The sequence below is a fragment of the Carya illinoinensis genome, chromosome 14 (genome assembly GCF_018687715.1).
Source record: "Carya illinoinensis cultivar Pawnee chromosome 14, C.illinoinensisPawnee_v1, whole genome shotgun sequence".
NCBI lineage: Eukaryota > Viridiplantae > Streptophyta > Magnoliopsida > Fagales > Juglandaceae > Carya > Carya illinoinensis.
The window spans coordinates 22980725-22998026 of record NC_056765.1 but is presented as its reverse complement, the minus strand read 5'-3'; the positions used below and the strand labels follow the sequence as shown (position 1 = coordinate 22998026).

The 17302-nt window shown below is 37.4% G+C and overlaps 1 protein-coding gene across 10 annotated transcripts; it reads right to left on the bottom strand.

Annotated features, from left to right (window-relative positions):
- Positions 1-5399: 5399 nt before the first annotated feature.
- Positions 5400-17003, bottom strand: LOC122294285 (protein IQ-DOMAIN 5). 10 transcript variants are annotated; one of them, XM_043102898.1, is made up of 9 exons: positions 16662-17003; positions 15922-16024; positions 13469-13586; positions 11809-11973; positions 11385-11627; positions 9578-9805; positions 7646-7759; positions 6266-6755; positions 5400-5906 (listed from the first exon to the last, which is right to left on the bottom strand). In XM_043102898.1, exons 4-9 carry the CDS (start codon positions 11860-11862, stop codon positions 5758-5760), a joined length of 1278 nt encoding a protein of 425 aa, XP_042958832.1. In that variant the 5' UTR covers positions 11863-11973; positions 13469-13586; positions 15922-16024; positions 16662-17003; the 3' UTR covers positions 5400-5757. The 10 variants fall into 10 exon arrangements, with proteins under 10 accessions (XP_042958832.1, XP_042958827.1, XP_042958824.1 ...); XM_043102893.1 differs by lacking the exon at positions 11809-11973 and adding an exon at positions 14341-14423 and having other exon boundaries at positions 16662-17001; XM_043102890.1 differs by lacking the exon at positions 11809-11973 and having other exon boundaries at positions 5400-5718; positions 5752-5906; positions 16662-17000.
- Between the last annotated feature and the right edge of the window lie 299 nt (positions 17004-17302).

Genomic DNA, 17302 nt, shown 5'->3' with positions numbered 1-17302 from the left:
AGTATTATCCACTCCCGAGTGACCAGAGGAGCTCCACCGAGATAATACCCCATCCCGACTTGGGATCGTGATACACACGCACCTGAAAATCTATTTACACAAATAAAACCAGTTTTTCTCAATTTAATAAATGCACATGAATGCACCATGCAATGCACACCTCAAGACTCAATCCATCCAATAAATAACAAAAATCAACAATAACAAACAACTTCGTCCTCAATCCATCTGACCCTTGACTTCTCGGATTCAGTCCTGAATTAACCAACGAGTCAATGAATTTATTGTAAAACTAATAATATATTTAAATCTAAAATAGAGTTTGGAAAATACTTACAGCGCTATAAGGTATTTTTTGAAAAATCACGACGTTGCAAACGACGGAGAAAAAGTAACATAACAGTGTATTTTACACTGTGGTCGTGCGTTGTAAAATACACACTTTCGAACGGGGACAAACCAAGACTTGAAATTGATAGGGAATGGCTTAGAGATGTTTATGAAGCTAATGAAAGTGAGTTTTGGCCGTGGGTGGCTATGGAAATGGCGGTGGAAGCGAAAAAAGAGCAAATTGGAGTTGAGCTGGTAGGAGCTGCTCCGGCAACAGATCGGAGCCAGAAATGGGTGGGTTAGGACGGCAAGAGGTAGGTGATGAAATGGTGAAGAGATGGTGGCCGTAGGTGGAGCGACGGCGGCGGAAATGGCCAAAAATCATGCGGCTTAGATGGGCTCTAAGCGGCAAATGACGGCTCGGATGGAGGTGAGATTTGGTGGGGAGGTGCGCCGGCCGGAGGGGAAAGTTTTTGGGTGGATGGTGTCAGCCACGTCGCCGGCGAGCGGCAGTTCTGGGCTGAGGAAGCAACTGGTGACAGAGAGAGGGAGAGAAGGTGCCGTGACTTCTAGCAGTGCGTGGCGGCTAACGGCTGCATGGATTGGCTTGAAAATTGAGGGAGGTGATCACTGGCCGAAAGGGAGTCGACCGGTGCGGGCGGTGAACTGTACGGCGGCGGGATGGGGGCGAATTGGGCGGTGGAAGAAACGAACGGAAATGGGGGGGGCTGGGTTGCGCGCACAGAGAAATGGAGAGGAAAAAGAAAGAAAGAAAAAGAAGAAAAAGAAAAAGAAAAGAGGAAAAAGAAAAAGAAAAAAAGAAAATATGGGGAAAAGAAATGAGGTCTAATCTTCACATTTGGAGTTCAGAAACTGATCCGACGAAAACAATTTTAAAAGCTATAAAACGATTAAAATAATTTAAACACCACATCAAGCTAAAATATAATAAATAACTAATAAAAACAGCAACATAATTTTAAATCCAAAAACAAACTAAAATAAATTACACAGCAAGTTAAAATCAAAACAATAATTAATATTTTAATTAAATTAAAATACTCCTTAAATAAAAATACACATAAAAGCGGGATGTCACAAGTTGGCTCGAGCAAAGTCTAGGTAGAGAGTTCACTCGATAGGTCGCTCGAGCTAACATTAGACAAAAAGTTCGCTCGAGACTTGCTCGGCACTTCACTCGAGCGAATGACCCAACAATTGCCGCTTTAGGATTTTCACTAAGTTGTATATATATATATATACGTATGTTTTAAATCATGAAAACTTGTACGAGAGATAGCTTTGTGAGAGATGGACGATTTCTTCAAAAATAGAAAGGGAGAGGCACTAGAGAGAGGCAGAAATTGTGAGGAGTGAGAAGTTCTTATATTTCCACAGTGTATTTCAATTTCTCATAGAATAAAATCTCCTGCTACTTCGTGGACATGGGCACATTTTCTAATCATGTAAATCTTGTATCGTGTGTTATTTTTCTTTATATTTTCTCATTACTATTTCTCCTTACCGTTTCTAACAAACTATATTTTAAGTTTAAACATATATGGTTGGTTAAAAAGGGAGGCTTGGTAGAAAAATCAAGCGATGTTGGGCCTCTTGCTGTTTTCCAAGTTGTTTAAGTTTTATTTGGACACAAAAAAAAAACTTAAAGCTTTGAAGGTGATTTAAGAGTAACAAGGCCTTGATATGGTTGAGGAAGATGAACCATTACAGGATGAACAGAAGTTGAGGAAGACAATGCTTATTAGTATTTTGAAAAAGGAACTCTTATGGTGGAGTTATGCTAGAGGTAAAAAAACAAGGATATTGTGGCTTCAGAGGATAGAGGGAGTAAGTTCATTCAAAGGGTTGTTATTTTGAATTGAAAGAACAATCTATTGATTCCCTACATGTGAATAGAATCGTTTCTTCTTATCTTTTAGCAATTAGGGGTCATATTATGCAACTCTATCAAAGTCATGGAGGCCTAAGTTGGATGTTCCTCCTCTTGAAGAGGCCAAGACTCTAGCTAGAAAAACCTTTCGAGGAGAGAGAGGTGTGGGATGGTGTTTTTAATGAAGTTAAGGCATCAAAACTGAATGTTTACTCCATGTATTTTTTTCCCAAGCTTTTGGGGATGTTGTGAAGGAAAACATGATGAAGATGTTTCGTGAGTTTAAACCAAAAGAACAATGTTAGAAAAGATATAGATTTTAGGCCTATTAGCTTAAAATAAGGGAAATGAATGTAGCATTAAAACTCTTCTAAGGGGCACCTAGATATAGGATTTCAGGCCTATTAGCCTAGTGGGTAATGTCAAAGTTCATTTATCATTGGAAGGCAAAGTCTTGACCCAATTCTTATTGTCAAAGAGGGTGTTAATGGTATGTTGCAATCAAGACTACTGGAAGAGACATTCCGTTTACTTACCGGGATGGGCTTAACCCTTCTTGGGGGCCCAGTGGACAAAACCTAATCGGCCCACGAGTTAGATAAGGGAGAAAGAGGCCCAAAACCTACGTGGGAGAAGAAGTATGTGGAGCAGGAAGATGTCGACCAACTTTGACATAGTTTTGCAGGCACTCATAGTGGTAGGCCCTTGCCGCACTCAGGAATCATGCACAGATTGCGGACAAAGACTACGTCGAAATTTACTATCACTAATAGGGTGCACACCTGCCAATAGTAAGGACCACCTCGGTAGAGAATATAAAAGCTAAACTCCAAGTTAGAACTATGGACTACGCTTTCTGGCCTATTGGAATTCTCTCTAAGGAACAAAAGTTTAACTTAGGCATTAGAGATGACCTTTCAACCCCAAGCCCCTCATCTTCTCTGTATCGCAGGTAACTGAGCCCAATACCTAGTGTGCGAAACACGTCATTAACAACTACTTGAACTATTTCATAAATCGTATAGTGAGAAGCATACAACATGTGAATTAGGTAATCTTTTTCTATTTTTAAGAAGATATAGAGTCAAAGGGAAATAGTGTACTTGGATGAAGTGGTGCATGAGTAGTACCCTAGGTTCCCACCTAGAAGATCTTTTGTACCCTAAGCTCTTTATAATTGTAAACACACTTTAAGTTGGATGATTTCTGGTATGAAGCACCAAGAATGTAACAAGGCATAATATATCTCATATTTTGTTTTCAAATGACATTTATGTGTTTTGTGAGCCCCAACCATGGCTAACTCTACCATTTTGTCGTGCATTTCTATGTTTTAGAGCAGTAAATGAATGGATTTGAAGTTGGACTTGACCAAATCAAAATTGTTTCCAATTGGTAGAGTTGAGAATGTCACTATTGTGGTGGGTATCCTTGGATGATGATGTTTACCTTACCCATGATTTATCTAAGACTTTCCTTGGGAGGTACCTTCAAATTTAAAACCATTTAGGATGGTATTATCAAGTGATGGAATGTTGTTTAGCTAGTTGGAAGTGGTTGTACCTATCAAATGGTGGTAGAAGCACGTTGACCTTGGTCTCTAACTTGCCTACTTGCTGTTTGTCCTTGTTTCCACTTCTTATGAGTTGCCAACAAACTAGAGAAACTATAATAAGATTATTAAATGGGAGGAAGATAAGCTCCATCGTATGAATTAATGGTCTAATGCATGTTCATTGATTGCAGACAGAGGGTTAGGGGGTGAGAATCTGAATTCTTTTTAACCAAGCTCTCTTGAGGAAATGGTTCCACTGTTATGCCAATGAAAGAGAGAACCTCTTGTGGATGTTGATAAATATGAAGGATGGAAGCTTGCGTGATAGTTAGTGTTCAAACAATGTAAAATGGTCTTTTGGGGTTGATGTCTAGAAGAATATTAGAAGGGATCCGGGGTTTGATGCACTTCATTAGATCTACAATGGACAACGTGTCCCATATTTGCTTCTGGCATGATGTGTAGTGTGGAGATTGATCCTTTAAAAATGCATTAATTGCTCGCGATAAGGGAACATATGGTGCGCAGCTCTAGTCAATGGAGTTGATCCTTTTGTAGGGTCCAGGGAGGGTAACGTTGGGAGGTGGACCCTTGTTTTTTTTTTTTTTTTTTTTTGAAATGGTAACTTTTATTGATTAAATCATGCTATTACAAAACATCTAAGATAACAGCATGTCTAATACGATGATCCTTGTTATCATTCGTTGATCGGTTGGTGGCTATATTCATGCAGGGTGGGACTTTAATGGTGAAGGAAGGTTTGTTTGAAGTAAAGTCATTCTTAATTGTTTCACGCGTTATAGAAAAGACGGTCCTCTCTATAACGCGGATCACATTAGAAAGCTCATTTGGAAAAATCAGACATCCCTTGGAGTTGATTTATTCTTAAGGACAACATCAAATCACCTTCTCATGCATTGCTGGGCTGTCTTCTCATGTTGCAGTCCTTTCTACCATGTTGGACAAGACAGTTTAGTACTCATCAGTATTGCGTGGGAAAATGACCCCATCGTGTTAGCCTTCTTTGGATAAGGTCTTATTTGATTGCACAGTATAAATGAGAAGATATGGGATATTTAATTAAAAATTATAAAAATATTATTATAATATAATTCTTTAAAATTAATTTTATTTTAAAATTTAAAAAAACTGAATTATTTATTATATTATATAAAAATTTAAAAAAATTGTAATAATTATATAAAATGAGATGAGATAACTTGATTTTTTGTAAACCAGACGAGTCCTTAGTGTCCATGAAAAGAAATAACACAAATTCTAAGTAGAATTATTTTTAACTATTTTTTACGTATTTAATTAATGTGATTAATTGTGTCATTTTTTTATAATATAAAATAATTTTTTTAATCAATCACATCAATATAATTATAAAGAATACGTAAAATTAATTCTACCTAACAGAACTAAAGAAATAAATGATTCTAGTTTTTAAGGATTACGAGATGTTTGTGTTGGAGCTCAAGTCTTCCTTTCTCAATACCCTCTTCCATTGGAATGTACAGTTACTCCTGCGAAACTGTGCTACTTATATTTCTATTTTTCATGAATTCTTTGTACTTTTTCCCATTGCTAGTGAGAAAAATCTCTCATATACTTCATATGTACTGGAATAAAATATTTTTACCTTAATAAAATTTTACATTACTTACCAAAAAAGACAAGTACACAAATCTTCAAGTCCTTGGGAAATAAATATCTCATGATTTCCGAACTCATCACAATAAACTCAAATGATTACAACAGCCACATCAAACCCCCTAATCTTCTTCCCCGTGACAATCAAGCAGATCTCTTTTACTATGTCAGGCTGAAACCACCCTGGAATTTCATGACGGAACCGCAGCATGAATGCTGCATGCCCTAACATCGTAGCAACAACATATGTACAGATTGAAACAGCAGCACCGAAATCAAGGGTAGCCTGAGTAGATACCTTCCATGCGATTCTTAGAGCCAGAGATCAATGGGAGTGCGGGGCAGACATTGTAGAGTTTGAGTCCCCTTTTCCATTGAACTTAGATTTATCCTTGATGGCCTTCTGGTTGCTGGGTGCCCCTTTGACAACAGTTCTATTCGAAATCCTGGCCAATTGAGCACCAGTACCTGCCCCTACTCAAACCAATAAAAGGACAAGAAAAATGAATGGCACCTTTAATTTTGATTATTCATCTCACAGATGGAAAGAAAGTAAAATATGCCTACGAAACATTTTGAATCATGCAATTCTTCCCAAAAAGTTAGATTCAACCAGATGTGTTCATATATGGGATGGGACAAAGGAAACGTTATATTAACATGCGCATTGGGAGGAAAAATATACAGACTCTCTCTCTCTCTCTCTCTCTCTCTCTCCAGCAAGTAAGAATGGCCAGAACTCAAATTCCAATTAATGGAACAAGGCCTCATTCCAGTCTAGGCTACAGTGCTTTCCAACGATACATTAGGATTCAAAGAGAGAGAGAACTCACCACTGTTGGGTAGAGACAATCGCTTCTTTGCCTGTTTATCTGGTTGCGTGGATCTCTCTTTTGGATTGCTGTGGGATCTCACACCAATTCCAGGCCTTGTCTTAGCTTGTTCAACTGGATCATCCATCTGTGCCTTGGGCTTTGGCTTGGAAGGTAGTGTATCGGATGCCTCTTGCATGCCTGCTGACTTGCTGGATGAAGAACCAAAGCCATCAGAATGGGAGGGCCCCATTTTCTGACTTGAAAGGTTTGGATGAAGATTTGAGGCAATTGGTTTTTTTCCAGCAGATTTTAAGTGGGATGTGGTTCCTTCGTTACCCTCAGCTGATCCATTTTCATGTACCATCACTCCATCTCTGAGATTAATGTCAAGAAAACGATTCTCCCAAGGACGAACAGCCATCCATCTTTCCAACCAGTCCCAACCCCAGCTGCTTTTATCTGGTTCAAACCCAGAGGGAGCAGCCAACTGCCTTGATCCAGCCTGCCACTGCAGGAATAGAAAAATGGATTTTACATGAATGATTATTGGTCACTCAAGAAGACACAAAATAGATGTGGGGTGATGTATCATGTCTCAGTGTATATATCAAAAATCCCAGTAGTCAAGCATCCCTAATTTATACAAGAAAGTGATTTATAAAAAGTATATTGATACCTCCTAAACTTATGCTTTTCTATAAATCTATAATTTTATTCTAAACTAGAGAGGTAAATTCTCTCCCAAAGGAGTGCCCAAGAAGCATCAGAAATGTCCTCTCTAAAATAAAAATCAATTTAATTCCGATATAAATGTGTAAGGTGTGACATATTCAAGAAAGCTCGTTTTCTGCCAAATTGGTACCCTTCTGCTTATGAGGAGACAGCATGATTATAAACTATTAAATAAAATTTTCCATTTCCATCCATAGTCTTGGGTGTCAAACATGAGTAGCCTTTCATCCCAACTACACGAAGGAAATGTTACAGAAGTTTGGAACAACATATACACAGAAGTGACAATCAACACCGGGAGTTTATGGTTAGCGATACCATGTGGAAAAACCACAACAACATTTAGGGAAACATTATACCCCTCAGACAAGGCTTCGACTATAATGGGCGTGAATTGAAATTTTGGTTAAATTCAAACAATCAGTAGAAAGAAAAGGTTTTTGATATCCCAGATCAAAATCCTAAGAAACAACAACCACAGTCAGATAAAACATTACATGCAAAGTTCAGATAAGCATGCCCTCACATGCAAGTTCATCCTGTCTTCTTGTAAAACAAAACTTCATCCTGTCTTCTCCTTTTTAGGTTCCAAGTTATGGAAGTTCAAATTAAGCTTTTAACTAGAAGTTGCAGCTTTAATCCAACAAGAAGGTGACAATCTTTTACCTGATGAGCCAGAGCATATGCCATAGCTCTCTCACGCTTAGCAGCAGCCTCCTGCCTCTTTAACAATTTGGATTGAATTTCTTCAACCGATCCCACACTATCACACCATCCTTCCTGCAACAGTCAGAAGTCTCATGCAACAGTACATAGGCTTGACAAAATCAAAGCTGTTGTAGGGAAATAAAGGAAAGCAGATACATCATTTCAATATGTTTGTTTCAATATAATTTGGTGACACAAACTGTCTTCAAATGGCATATACATGTTTGTATTCCTCATGTCCATGGCAATATGTTTGTATCAACACGGCCGTATTGCTTAGAGCCCTAATTAAGGAGGGGAAACTAAGCTAGTGGTACCCAACCAAGGCTTGTAAAGCGATAGAGCTTGAACATCAGCTGGAGTTTGGATAGCTCAAAAGTTGAATCATCCATTTCAGAAGCAGCTAAGAACAATTAATGGCCCTATAATTAGGCAGGAAGGTTTAAACCCTATAGGTTGGCTCAAGTGATAAGGGCCTCTTGGTCTTTGGGGTATGCCCCACCTCAGGTTTAAGGTTTGAATTCTTGAGTGCAAATAATTTTTTAAGGGCCATGTTCCATCAGTGAAACACAAATGATTTACCTAATTAATGTGATGCAGACGTGTTACATGGATCTAGGGTTTAATCAGATAAAAGACATGCTGGGTTCGCATGGTCTCTAGTGTTTCTCGACATCAAAATAGTTAGGCAGGAAAGTGACACTCATCCTATTACAACTAGAAGTCATCGTACTCCAACTCAATCACCATCATGCTTTACAAATTTTTCAACAAAAGACTCCCTACTCTAGGGAAGTTGACTCATAGACAACAATAATCTACATTGTCAAGTTATATGATATTCATGACTGGGAAGTTGGTGTTATTACAGAATTTGTCAGCTTGTTGTACACCACCCAAATAAGGAATCAAGAAGTGGGCAAGATATTATCGAACTCCTCCAAAAAAGGAAAGTTCTCTGTATGCTCGTTTTTTAGGACGATCATCAATCTAGATAACAACCCACTTCCTGAGGAACATTTGGAGTAAGGCACTTCTACTACGTTTGTTGTATGGACTGCAACGTTAGGGCAGATCTTGACCATGGACAAAATTATGATAACACCAGGTCATTTTGATTGATGGGTGCTATATGTGCAGGAATGGTAGGGAAACTGTGGATCACTTGTTACTTCATTGTGAGGTTGCCAGGGCCATGTGGGATGACTTCTTTGGCAAAGTTGGGATTAGCATGGGCCATGCCTGGGAGGGTGGTCAATCTTCTTTCTAGTTGGAAACCTTTATTGTATCCTGCAAATTGTAGGAATATGGAAGATGGTCCCCATATGCCTTTTGTGGTAAATCTGGAGGGAAGGAAACAACTGGAACTTTAAAAATAATGTTCACTGGAGGAACTCAAAAGCTTCTTTTTCAACATATTATTTCTCTTGAAAATAGTTTTAGATTTTGTTTTTCACGTTTCATGACTTCCTTGTATCTATTTCTTCTACCTAGCATGGTATTTATCTTGTACACATCTTGGGTACTTATGATATGCTTATTGACATCAATACAACTTTTACTTATATAAAATAAAATAAAATTCATGGCTGGCCAGAAAACTTTCCTCAAGATTTTTTTTTTCTTTTTCCCATTTGTAGCAAATAAATATTCAAGCCAAACAATTCATCAACCCAAAAAAAAGTCTTAAGTCATAGATCAAACCATTTGACACAGGCAAAACCAGAAGGCCCTGGATATGAACCTCACAACCTTTGTTACTGACAGGTAGATAAATCCCCATCACCACCGCCAAAAAATATATATATATATATATATATATATGCCATAAAAAATATTAATCCAAAAGATAATTGTTGTATCTAACTGACACTGTCGGAAGTTGCTTACTTCTATTTCTTTGACACGAGCCTCATTTGCAAGTTGTTGTTGAAGCTTCTGTTTTTCTGTTTGACTTTCCAATGCCAGACGAACACGCCTGGCCCGGACACGAGCCTGAACTCTAACCAAAGCTTGCATACAGCGAAGAGTTATTGCAGCTTGTTTTCTCACAGCATGGCCCCTCACAAGGGCTTGAAGTCTTACCAATCCTTTCAAAGCTCGTAAAGCTCTCCTAGCCTGATATATATCAGGAAAACTTTTCAATCAGATCACAATTATTAGGCTGAAAGTGCTTCGAAGAGATGTACAAGGAAAAATATCAATTTAAAAGGCTAAATGGAAGTCCATGAGGCATATCTTCCCCAAGAAATACAAACAGAAATGCATAAACAAGATGTGGCATTGGCATAGCATAAAGTTTCTGATGGATGTTCTCAATCAATTATGAGTGTCAATTTTTTGTTTTGTAGTAAGGCTAAAAACGTCACCTAAGCCAACCAAAGCAGATATAGTATCAATTTCTACAAGAAAAGAAACCAACTCTGAATGGTTAAAATTTGGTATTCTTTTTTTAACTAAGCAAAATAATTTTATTAATTCACGAAAGGACGCCATCCTATTATTCCATACACCCGTGACAATCCTCAAAACTTTAATCATTACTCCCACCAAATGCACTACATAAGGCAGATCAGGGTCGTTTCCATAAATTTTCACTATGTTGGCAGCCAAACTGACCTTTCCCAACACCTGAAAAGATCCAAAGCCAATACTCAATCCAACATCTTTCCATAAGGCACTGGCTACATCACAATGTTGTAGTCCAAGTATCCACAATTCGTTTACCACAGAAACTTTACTCTTCAGTACTTGAACCAGAATTCATTAATTTATTGAGTTACATATTCTAACATAGAGTTTGATACTATGTCACCAGAAATTTACAGATCCATTCTCTAGTTCAATGGCCTGTATACAATTTCTTCCCGAAACTTAGATAGTTCTATATCTGTGAGTGTTTTGCAACATTATCAGGGTTAAGCATCGAATAAACATCAACATATCAGAGACATGTTTCCATACAAATCTTTCACAGGTTACCTCAAACACTAAACATATCTCTTGCTTCTTTTTCTCCCAGTAAAAGTTAAAAACAAAAAACAAAAGAGAGAGGAAAGAAAATAAACCAATGCACCATTTGGTTGCAGAAACTGATCTCACAGGAGAAAATTCTGACTTTTACAACTGCAACCACATTTCTGTTTTAAGTTCTTATTTTGTTTTATGTCTTCTAGTCTATCAAACAGATAATATGTGCATGCAAATCATCAAATAATTATTCCTATTGCGTCAAATCATAACGGCAGTCCTCATTCCAGATAGAAAAAGAATTGATCCACTAGATAGGGAAAAAAATGTCAGATTCCCAACAGTTGTTTACTACTCATTATTATTATTATTACTACTACTACTACTACTACTACTACTACTACTATTCACTATTTCAAATAGAAAATGATAAAGTCATATTAATTGATGGGGCAGTACCCTATGGATAGATTATCCCAATTCTTGTTGTTATTCACAACAATGGACCCTGTAATTAATAGCGTGAAAAAATAAACATGTAATCAATTTAAGGTTCATATTTCTCCAAGACTAGTTAACCTACCCCATGTCTCTATATACTTGCAAGCAACCATGTAAGGGTGGGCATACTATAAGACAGTTACAAATGAGCACACGAAGATTGCAGTAGAAGGACAACCAGAGAAGGGATCCTAGATTTTGAATACAAGAATTCGTATGGCACTACCAGAAATCCACGAAAAGCGGTCTGGATGCGTGTTGCAGCCCCTTCTCTCAAAATTTTTTGATTAAGAGCTGCATCCTGTACTTGAGGCGAACCCGAATTGGAGCCAGCAGCATCAGGATTTGGTTGAATATTGAAATCTCCGACTGGTGGAGCAACTTCATGCCCGTACTCATATTGAAGATTATCTGCATCAATCTCAATGGAATGCTTTCTCTGGTGCCGAAACTTTCTAGTGGCTGATCTCTGTTATGAGTAAATAACAAAATTCGATATGATTAATAACATACCATTTTATTACGCTCGTTATGCTTTGAGATTTGCAAATTGCTTATGCACCGAGGAAATGTTTTGAGGATTAAGAATGCACGATGTAAGAATAGCAAAATTCCAATAGTAGTCTGAAAAATAGGTTTAAAATCATGACCTTCTCCTCTCTCTCTAATTGGTAAGTCACATTACCAATGGGTATCAGACCCATGACTTCACTCTCCACCCAATTTTATGGAGGGAGGAGGAGCCATTTGAGCTACATCTCATTGGCATGCCACTGAAAAATTCATATACGTATTGTTGACCACTAGATCTGGGGCTGAACAAGAATACCAAATCAAATTAATACAATGAATTTCAAATGTTCGAAGTCAACCACAGAATTAAGGATTTTCTCCAAACCACTTAATGAGACATATGCATAGCCCCTAAAACTACTACATCATTTGCAATCATCCACCCAAACTTTCAATTTTGGCAATCATCAATCCAAAATACAAAAACGAAATGCAATATATCCCATTTTCCTTTCAAAAAGTCAAAACTGCCCCTAAAATATTTTTAAAAGACAGTAAACCCCATTACATCAAAAAATCTTAAACATGAAAGAAAAGTAACCCACAGCAGCGCCACTGGCTGCCAAACTGCCATGGCTCTATTTTTTTTTTCCTTTTCTTTATACTCTTTATTTTTCTTTTTTCCTCTTCTTTATTATACTCTCTTCTTTTTTTTTTTTTCCATTTTCATATTTTTAATTTTTAATTGAGGGTACTTGTGTCAGATTTTCTAGGCAAGGGGTACATAGTAATTTTTGGTAGTTGAGGTGCTGATTGTCAAACTTGATAGCTTGGAGGTGATTGCAAATGGTGTGGTAGTCTGAGAGGGTCAAGTGTATTTTCCCGCCTGATACAAATTCCACTACATGTTTTCCTGACCAATTTGGTTTGCTAACTTGCAAATAGTAAAAGAATAAGTAATACAAAAGGATTACCTGGGAATGGGCTATTAAAGTCGTTTTCAACAAAATTTCAGGCTTTATTTTGTGAAGATCGAAATAATAGATTTCATTCAAGCTCTAAGCAATTATGAATCATGTGAGTAACCAAAACACATGAGCTCATTTCCCAAAACAATTAAAATAAGCACCATGGAATTCGTTTAACATTTGTGGACAAGATAAAGCAACTCTAGCAAATTTTAAAAAAGAACAAATGTAGAGAAAAAGTGGATTCAAATCTAGAGTATTTATCTGACTTTGAATCAGTGTAGAATTTTCTGCATAAATAAGACATTAATTTTGAATTTTTTGGTCAAACAGCTCCTGTAGTTTGCCTAAATTGATATTTGCTATGGGACCAAGATCTGGCAACCAATGTGGTGGCCAGATGAGATCCGCGGTCAGATCTTGGCCATGGTGGTCCCTTTACTGCATGCAGGATTGGCCAGGGGTAGACCTCCCTGCCCTGCCCCTTTTTTAAGATAAAAATTCTTTTTTTTTTTAATCTTTTTATAATTCAAAATTATACTTCCATTTTTTGTTTTAATTTCATTTCAAATTAAAATTTTCCATGTGAAGTCTTACAAACTGCAACAATTTTCAGCTTCTATGGATAGACCTAACACAAAGTTAGACGTAGCACATGGGTTATTTCTGAAAACAAAGAAAAACAACAACACATTACAATTAGCAAATCTCAATTTAGACAACACATGCAACTTCAGCAACAAGGCTCACATGTAATGACTGCATTTCAACAAGAATAACTGAATAATGAGAAATTTAAAAATTCAAGAAAGGTTAAAAAACAGCCTACATTTTCGCTCTTCTCTGAAGACTCTGACTTGTCTGATTTCTTCAAACCAACCAATGCTTTAATCCATTTTCCTGAGACACCCATGGTGTCAGTTTCTTTAGTTCAGCCAGATACAGATCTGCACAAAGAAATTCTTAGCCACAACAGTAAACAGTTCAGTGCAGTATATAATTAACCTCAATGAAAATGGAAAAAAAAAAAAAAATTCCTCAGGACAGCCAGTTGACATGTTACCGCATCCTACGCATATGATGAAAAATGAAATTGAGGAAAGATCTTGCATCAGAATTTCCCCATACGTACTAACAAATAAATTTGATATGAGATCAAGCTTAATTTATCCATACAAGTGTAGGGAACCTTTGTGTTTATCATAAGGCAACTGAACTTTATACTTAGTAATTAAGCCCACTGGCCCGAGCCATGCTTCCACACCTGAGTGTGATTTCCGAAATTCAGAAATTAAATAGCATGGAAATCAAGATCATAAAATCAAACACAACCATGTTGCATCAGTATGACAACCCATTTAAATGCTACAGAGTTTGAACAGCATTACAGCAAAAGAAAGGTCAACTTAGAGTGAATGCAGCAGGTTACCATCTTCTAAAGAAAAGAAGTGAAATCTCCAAGAAAAATAACTTCTTTTCAATTTAAGCAGCATGCCCACCATTGATAGAGTTGAGCTTTCTACATTGGAAGTACTTTAATCCACTGTATGCTTTTGAGCTATTAATTAGCTCAATGATGGGGTGCGATCCCTATATATATATATATATAATTTTACCGGGGGTACTAAATGGTTATTTATGAAAATATAAAGTGGCTTGGGTAGACTCCAGAATCTAATATATAATCTAGCTGGTTGCCACCTCTCGAGCTCCATGGTGATGGATCTTTTCTTGAAAGACTCCTCCACAGAAAGAGGAGTGATGACTTCCATTCGCTCCAAATCCTGCAAATCCTCAAAAAGCAACAGCTTTTGACTATCAAGATGCCCAAAGACTATGTGTGGAAATTCAAAACTGACTGTTTGTAGATGGTAAGAAATAATAGATGCTTTGAAGACAGGGAGCGTTTTTTGGACAAGTTGAAGAGATTCTTTCTTGCCACACTATTTTCCTGAACTGCTGCCATTGTTTGTAATGAGAACAGCTTTCATAATTTGTTTGTATCCATCTCTAGTACTTGGTGGTTATTAGGTGTATTCTGTATATACTTCCTGTGTACTTGAACTATACCTTTTACCATCAATAAAGTGACTAAAGTCTTACTTTTATTTGTAGAAAACAAAGTAGGTATCACCCAGACCATTAATTTAGTCAGGATCAACTTGGAGAAGGATCAGAGTTTATACTTTGCCCTCCACTCAGAATATCTAATTCAATGTTCCATGGCAACCAGCCAACTGTGCATGACAAATGAGTGCCTAGCATGAATTTGTGAAGCAACTATAAGCTGCACGGGTGACAAATTCTTTCGTCTCAGAACTCAAGAGAACAATTAAATCCTATGCCTTTTGGAACTAAGTTTGGATCAGAATGATATTTGAATGATTGGAGGCAGAACTCAGGATTTGGAAAAAGTTAAGAGCATGGAAGGTCATACGCTAGCAAAGATAGCAATCTCCAGTACCAAAACCATTAATCGTCTTCATGCCAGACTAGGCATAGATTGCCTATTAGAGGGGTGCTCAATGTACATGTTGGAAAGTTTACATCTGAGATGTTGAGTAATTTCCACAGAGGAAAAGCAGCAGAAGTGAGAAATTGATGTACAAGATGGGCTCATATCCAAAAACTTAAACTATTAGGTTGAAAGCCAGATTTTGTAAATATAAACACCAAAACAAGCCTACACACAATCAATTTGAGATTACTCTCAACACATCCTTTCATGTGCAAGGTCAACCAGAACGTATTGGACAAAGGCATGTTATTTAACAAGTACCATAAGAGTTATGAATTGCACCTAATCTTTTCAATTCTAAAAGTCAGACTTCGAACAATGTTTCTCCTCTCACCAGGTTTATAATCCACTGCACAGCTGGATAGCATATCGGTTTTTTTTTTGTTTTTTTTTAAAATGATAAGTGAATAGGATATCGTGAATTTTGTTCTTCCGTACACATAACCTCAACACTGTCTTTAATTGGCTAATTACAATGTCTTTAATAATGTTCATTTCCAAAGCTAATTACAATGTTATCCTTCATATTTGCATAAGCTCAGAGTAAAGGCAAATGAGAAGTGCTACAGCTAGAATCCCACAAAATAAACCCACAAACTGACAACAGCAACAAAGAAACAAAGAATGCAAGTCCAAGCACCACGAAAGAATAAATGGAAAACAACAGCCCAACCATCACCATGTTGACACATTAATGATATGGCAAAGCATTGAAATAAAACCTAAAACTTGCAAAACTGGAAAGACATCAAGTTTTGACCAACCTCAGAATCGTTTGCACCTTTGAAGCAGTCACTTCAAGTAATATGTTTGTGGCATGATCACCAACGCCTCCAAGGTCCCAATAACCTCCTTATTTCTAATCCCCTAAAAAAGAAATTAAAATAATTTTAAATAAAATGGAAACCTCATTGAACTGACTGGTGACTGGGGAAGCATAGACGTGCATGCAATTTAGACATCAAAGAGGAAAACGAAAGCATCCCAAACAAAAATCTTTAACCGAGTTCAATTAAGAAGGTGCATTCGTCAAAACAAACCCAGAATTGATGAAAAACAAAACCCCGTTATAGTAACTCGTACTGCTACTTAAAAGGAGGCAGATCGTGTAACTAATTGAAGTTGAGAACTTACATTGCAAACTATTAAAGAAGGCTGAAAAGGCCGAATTTTACCAGAAAATTTTGAGAAAAAGCAACAAAAAACTGAGGACCTTAAATAAGCTAAAATGCAGCAGAGATGGGATGAGATGAAAAAAACGAAGTGGCAATAATAAGCTTTGGTAACTTAGATCCGCAGATCGAGAGCTTAAGAAGCTCAATTCACCTGAAGTAGAGAGAGAGAAGAATAGAGGTGAGTGAGAAAAGTGAAAAGCGGGAGAAAGGAATAGTAACGTAGATCAACAAATCAGGAAGCCTAAGAAGCTTAATTAACCTGAAGTTTGAGAGAGAGAGAGAGAGAGAGAGAGAGAGAGAGAGAGAGAGAGGTGAGAAGCTGGAGGCACCTTTTATGGCCATTGATGTATGTATGCATCAAACAGTCAAAATTGGTCAAAACGGGGAAGTAGCTTCTGTATAATCCGACCAAACTCCCAACTTAAGAGGATCGGATTTCGATTCCAACCATAACTTTTCCTCACATTCTCTCTTCAGAGTCTATAATTGATGTGGTTTCTGTCTTCGGATAAACGGGCGATAGAACCCAGCAGATATAGATAGGGCCGGTGTTAGCTAAAGTACGCCGGGAGAGAGGGGAGGGAGGTGGGGTTTTTCATTTTTGGAACATTGAGAGAACATTCAGAGAAGGACCGCGTCGTATTAAGGGATGGTTGTGGTCCGCGGGGTCAGTCGGTCTGTAGGGTCGGAAACGGTGGGGGCACGTTTGCTTTATGCTTGGGTGCACGTTAGCATTGACTCCCTCCGTTTTAATTCAAAACGACAAAGGATAAAAACATAAATAAAGGAACGGCAGGAAGAAAGTTAAGCGGGACGGAATTGATTGCGGTCTGTGGTTGTCGGCACTTTTCTGTCTCTTCTAGACAGAAAAACTAATGTTTTTTAAGTTAAAAATAATTAATTAATAGAAAAGGATGGCGTGATGCGTTATATTTTAAAATTTAATTGTTATAAAATTCTAAGAGCATTC

Coding starts and splice junctions, on each gene's coding strand:
- LOC122294285 (XM_043102893.1), bottom strand. CDS start 13,552: ATGGGTGTCTCAGGAAAATGGATTAAAGCATTGGTTGGTTTGAAGAAA. Junction 7,760..9,577: donor CTCGTGTCAAAGAAATAGAA/GTAAGCAACTTC, acceptor TGACTGTTGCAG/GAAGGATGGTGTGATAGTGT. Junction 5,907..6,265: donor ATTGTCTCTACCCAACAGTG/GTGAGTTCTCTC, acceptor TGGTTTGAGTAG/GGGCAGGTACTGGTGCTCAA.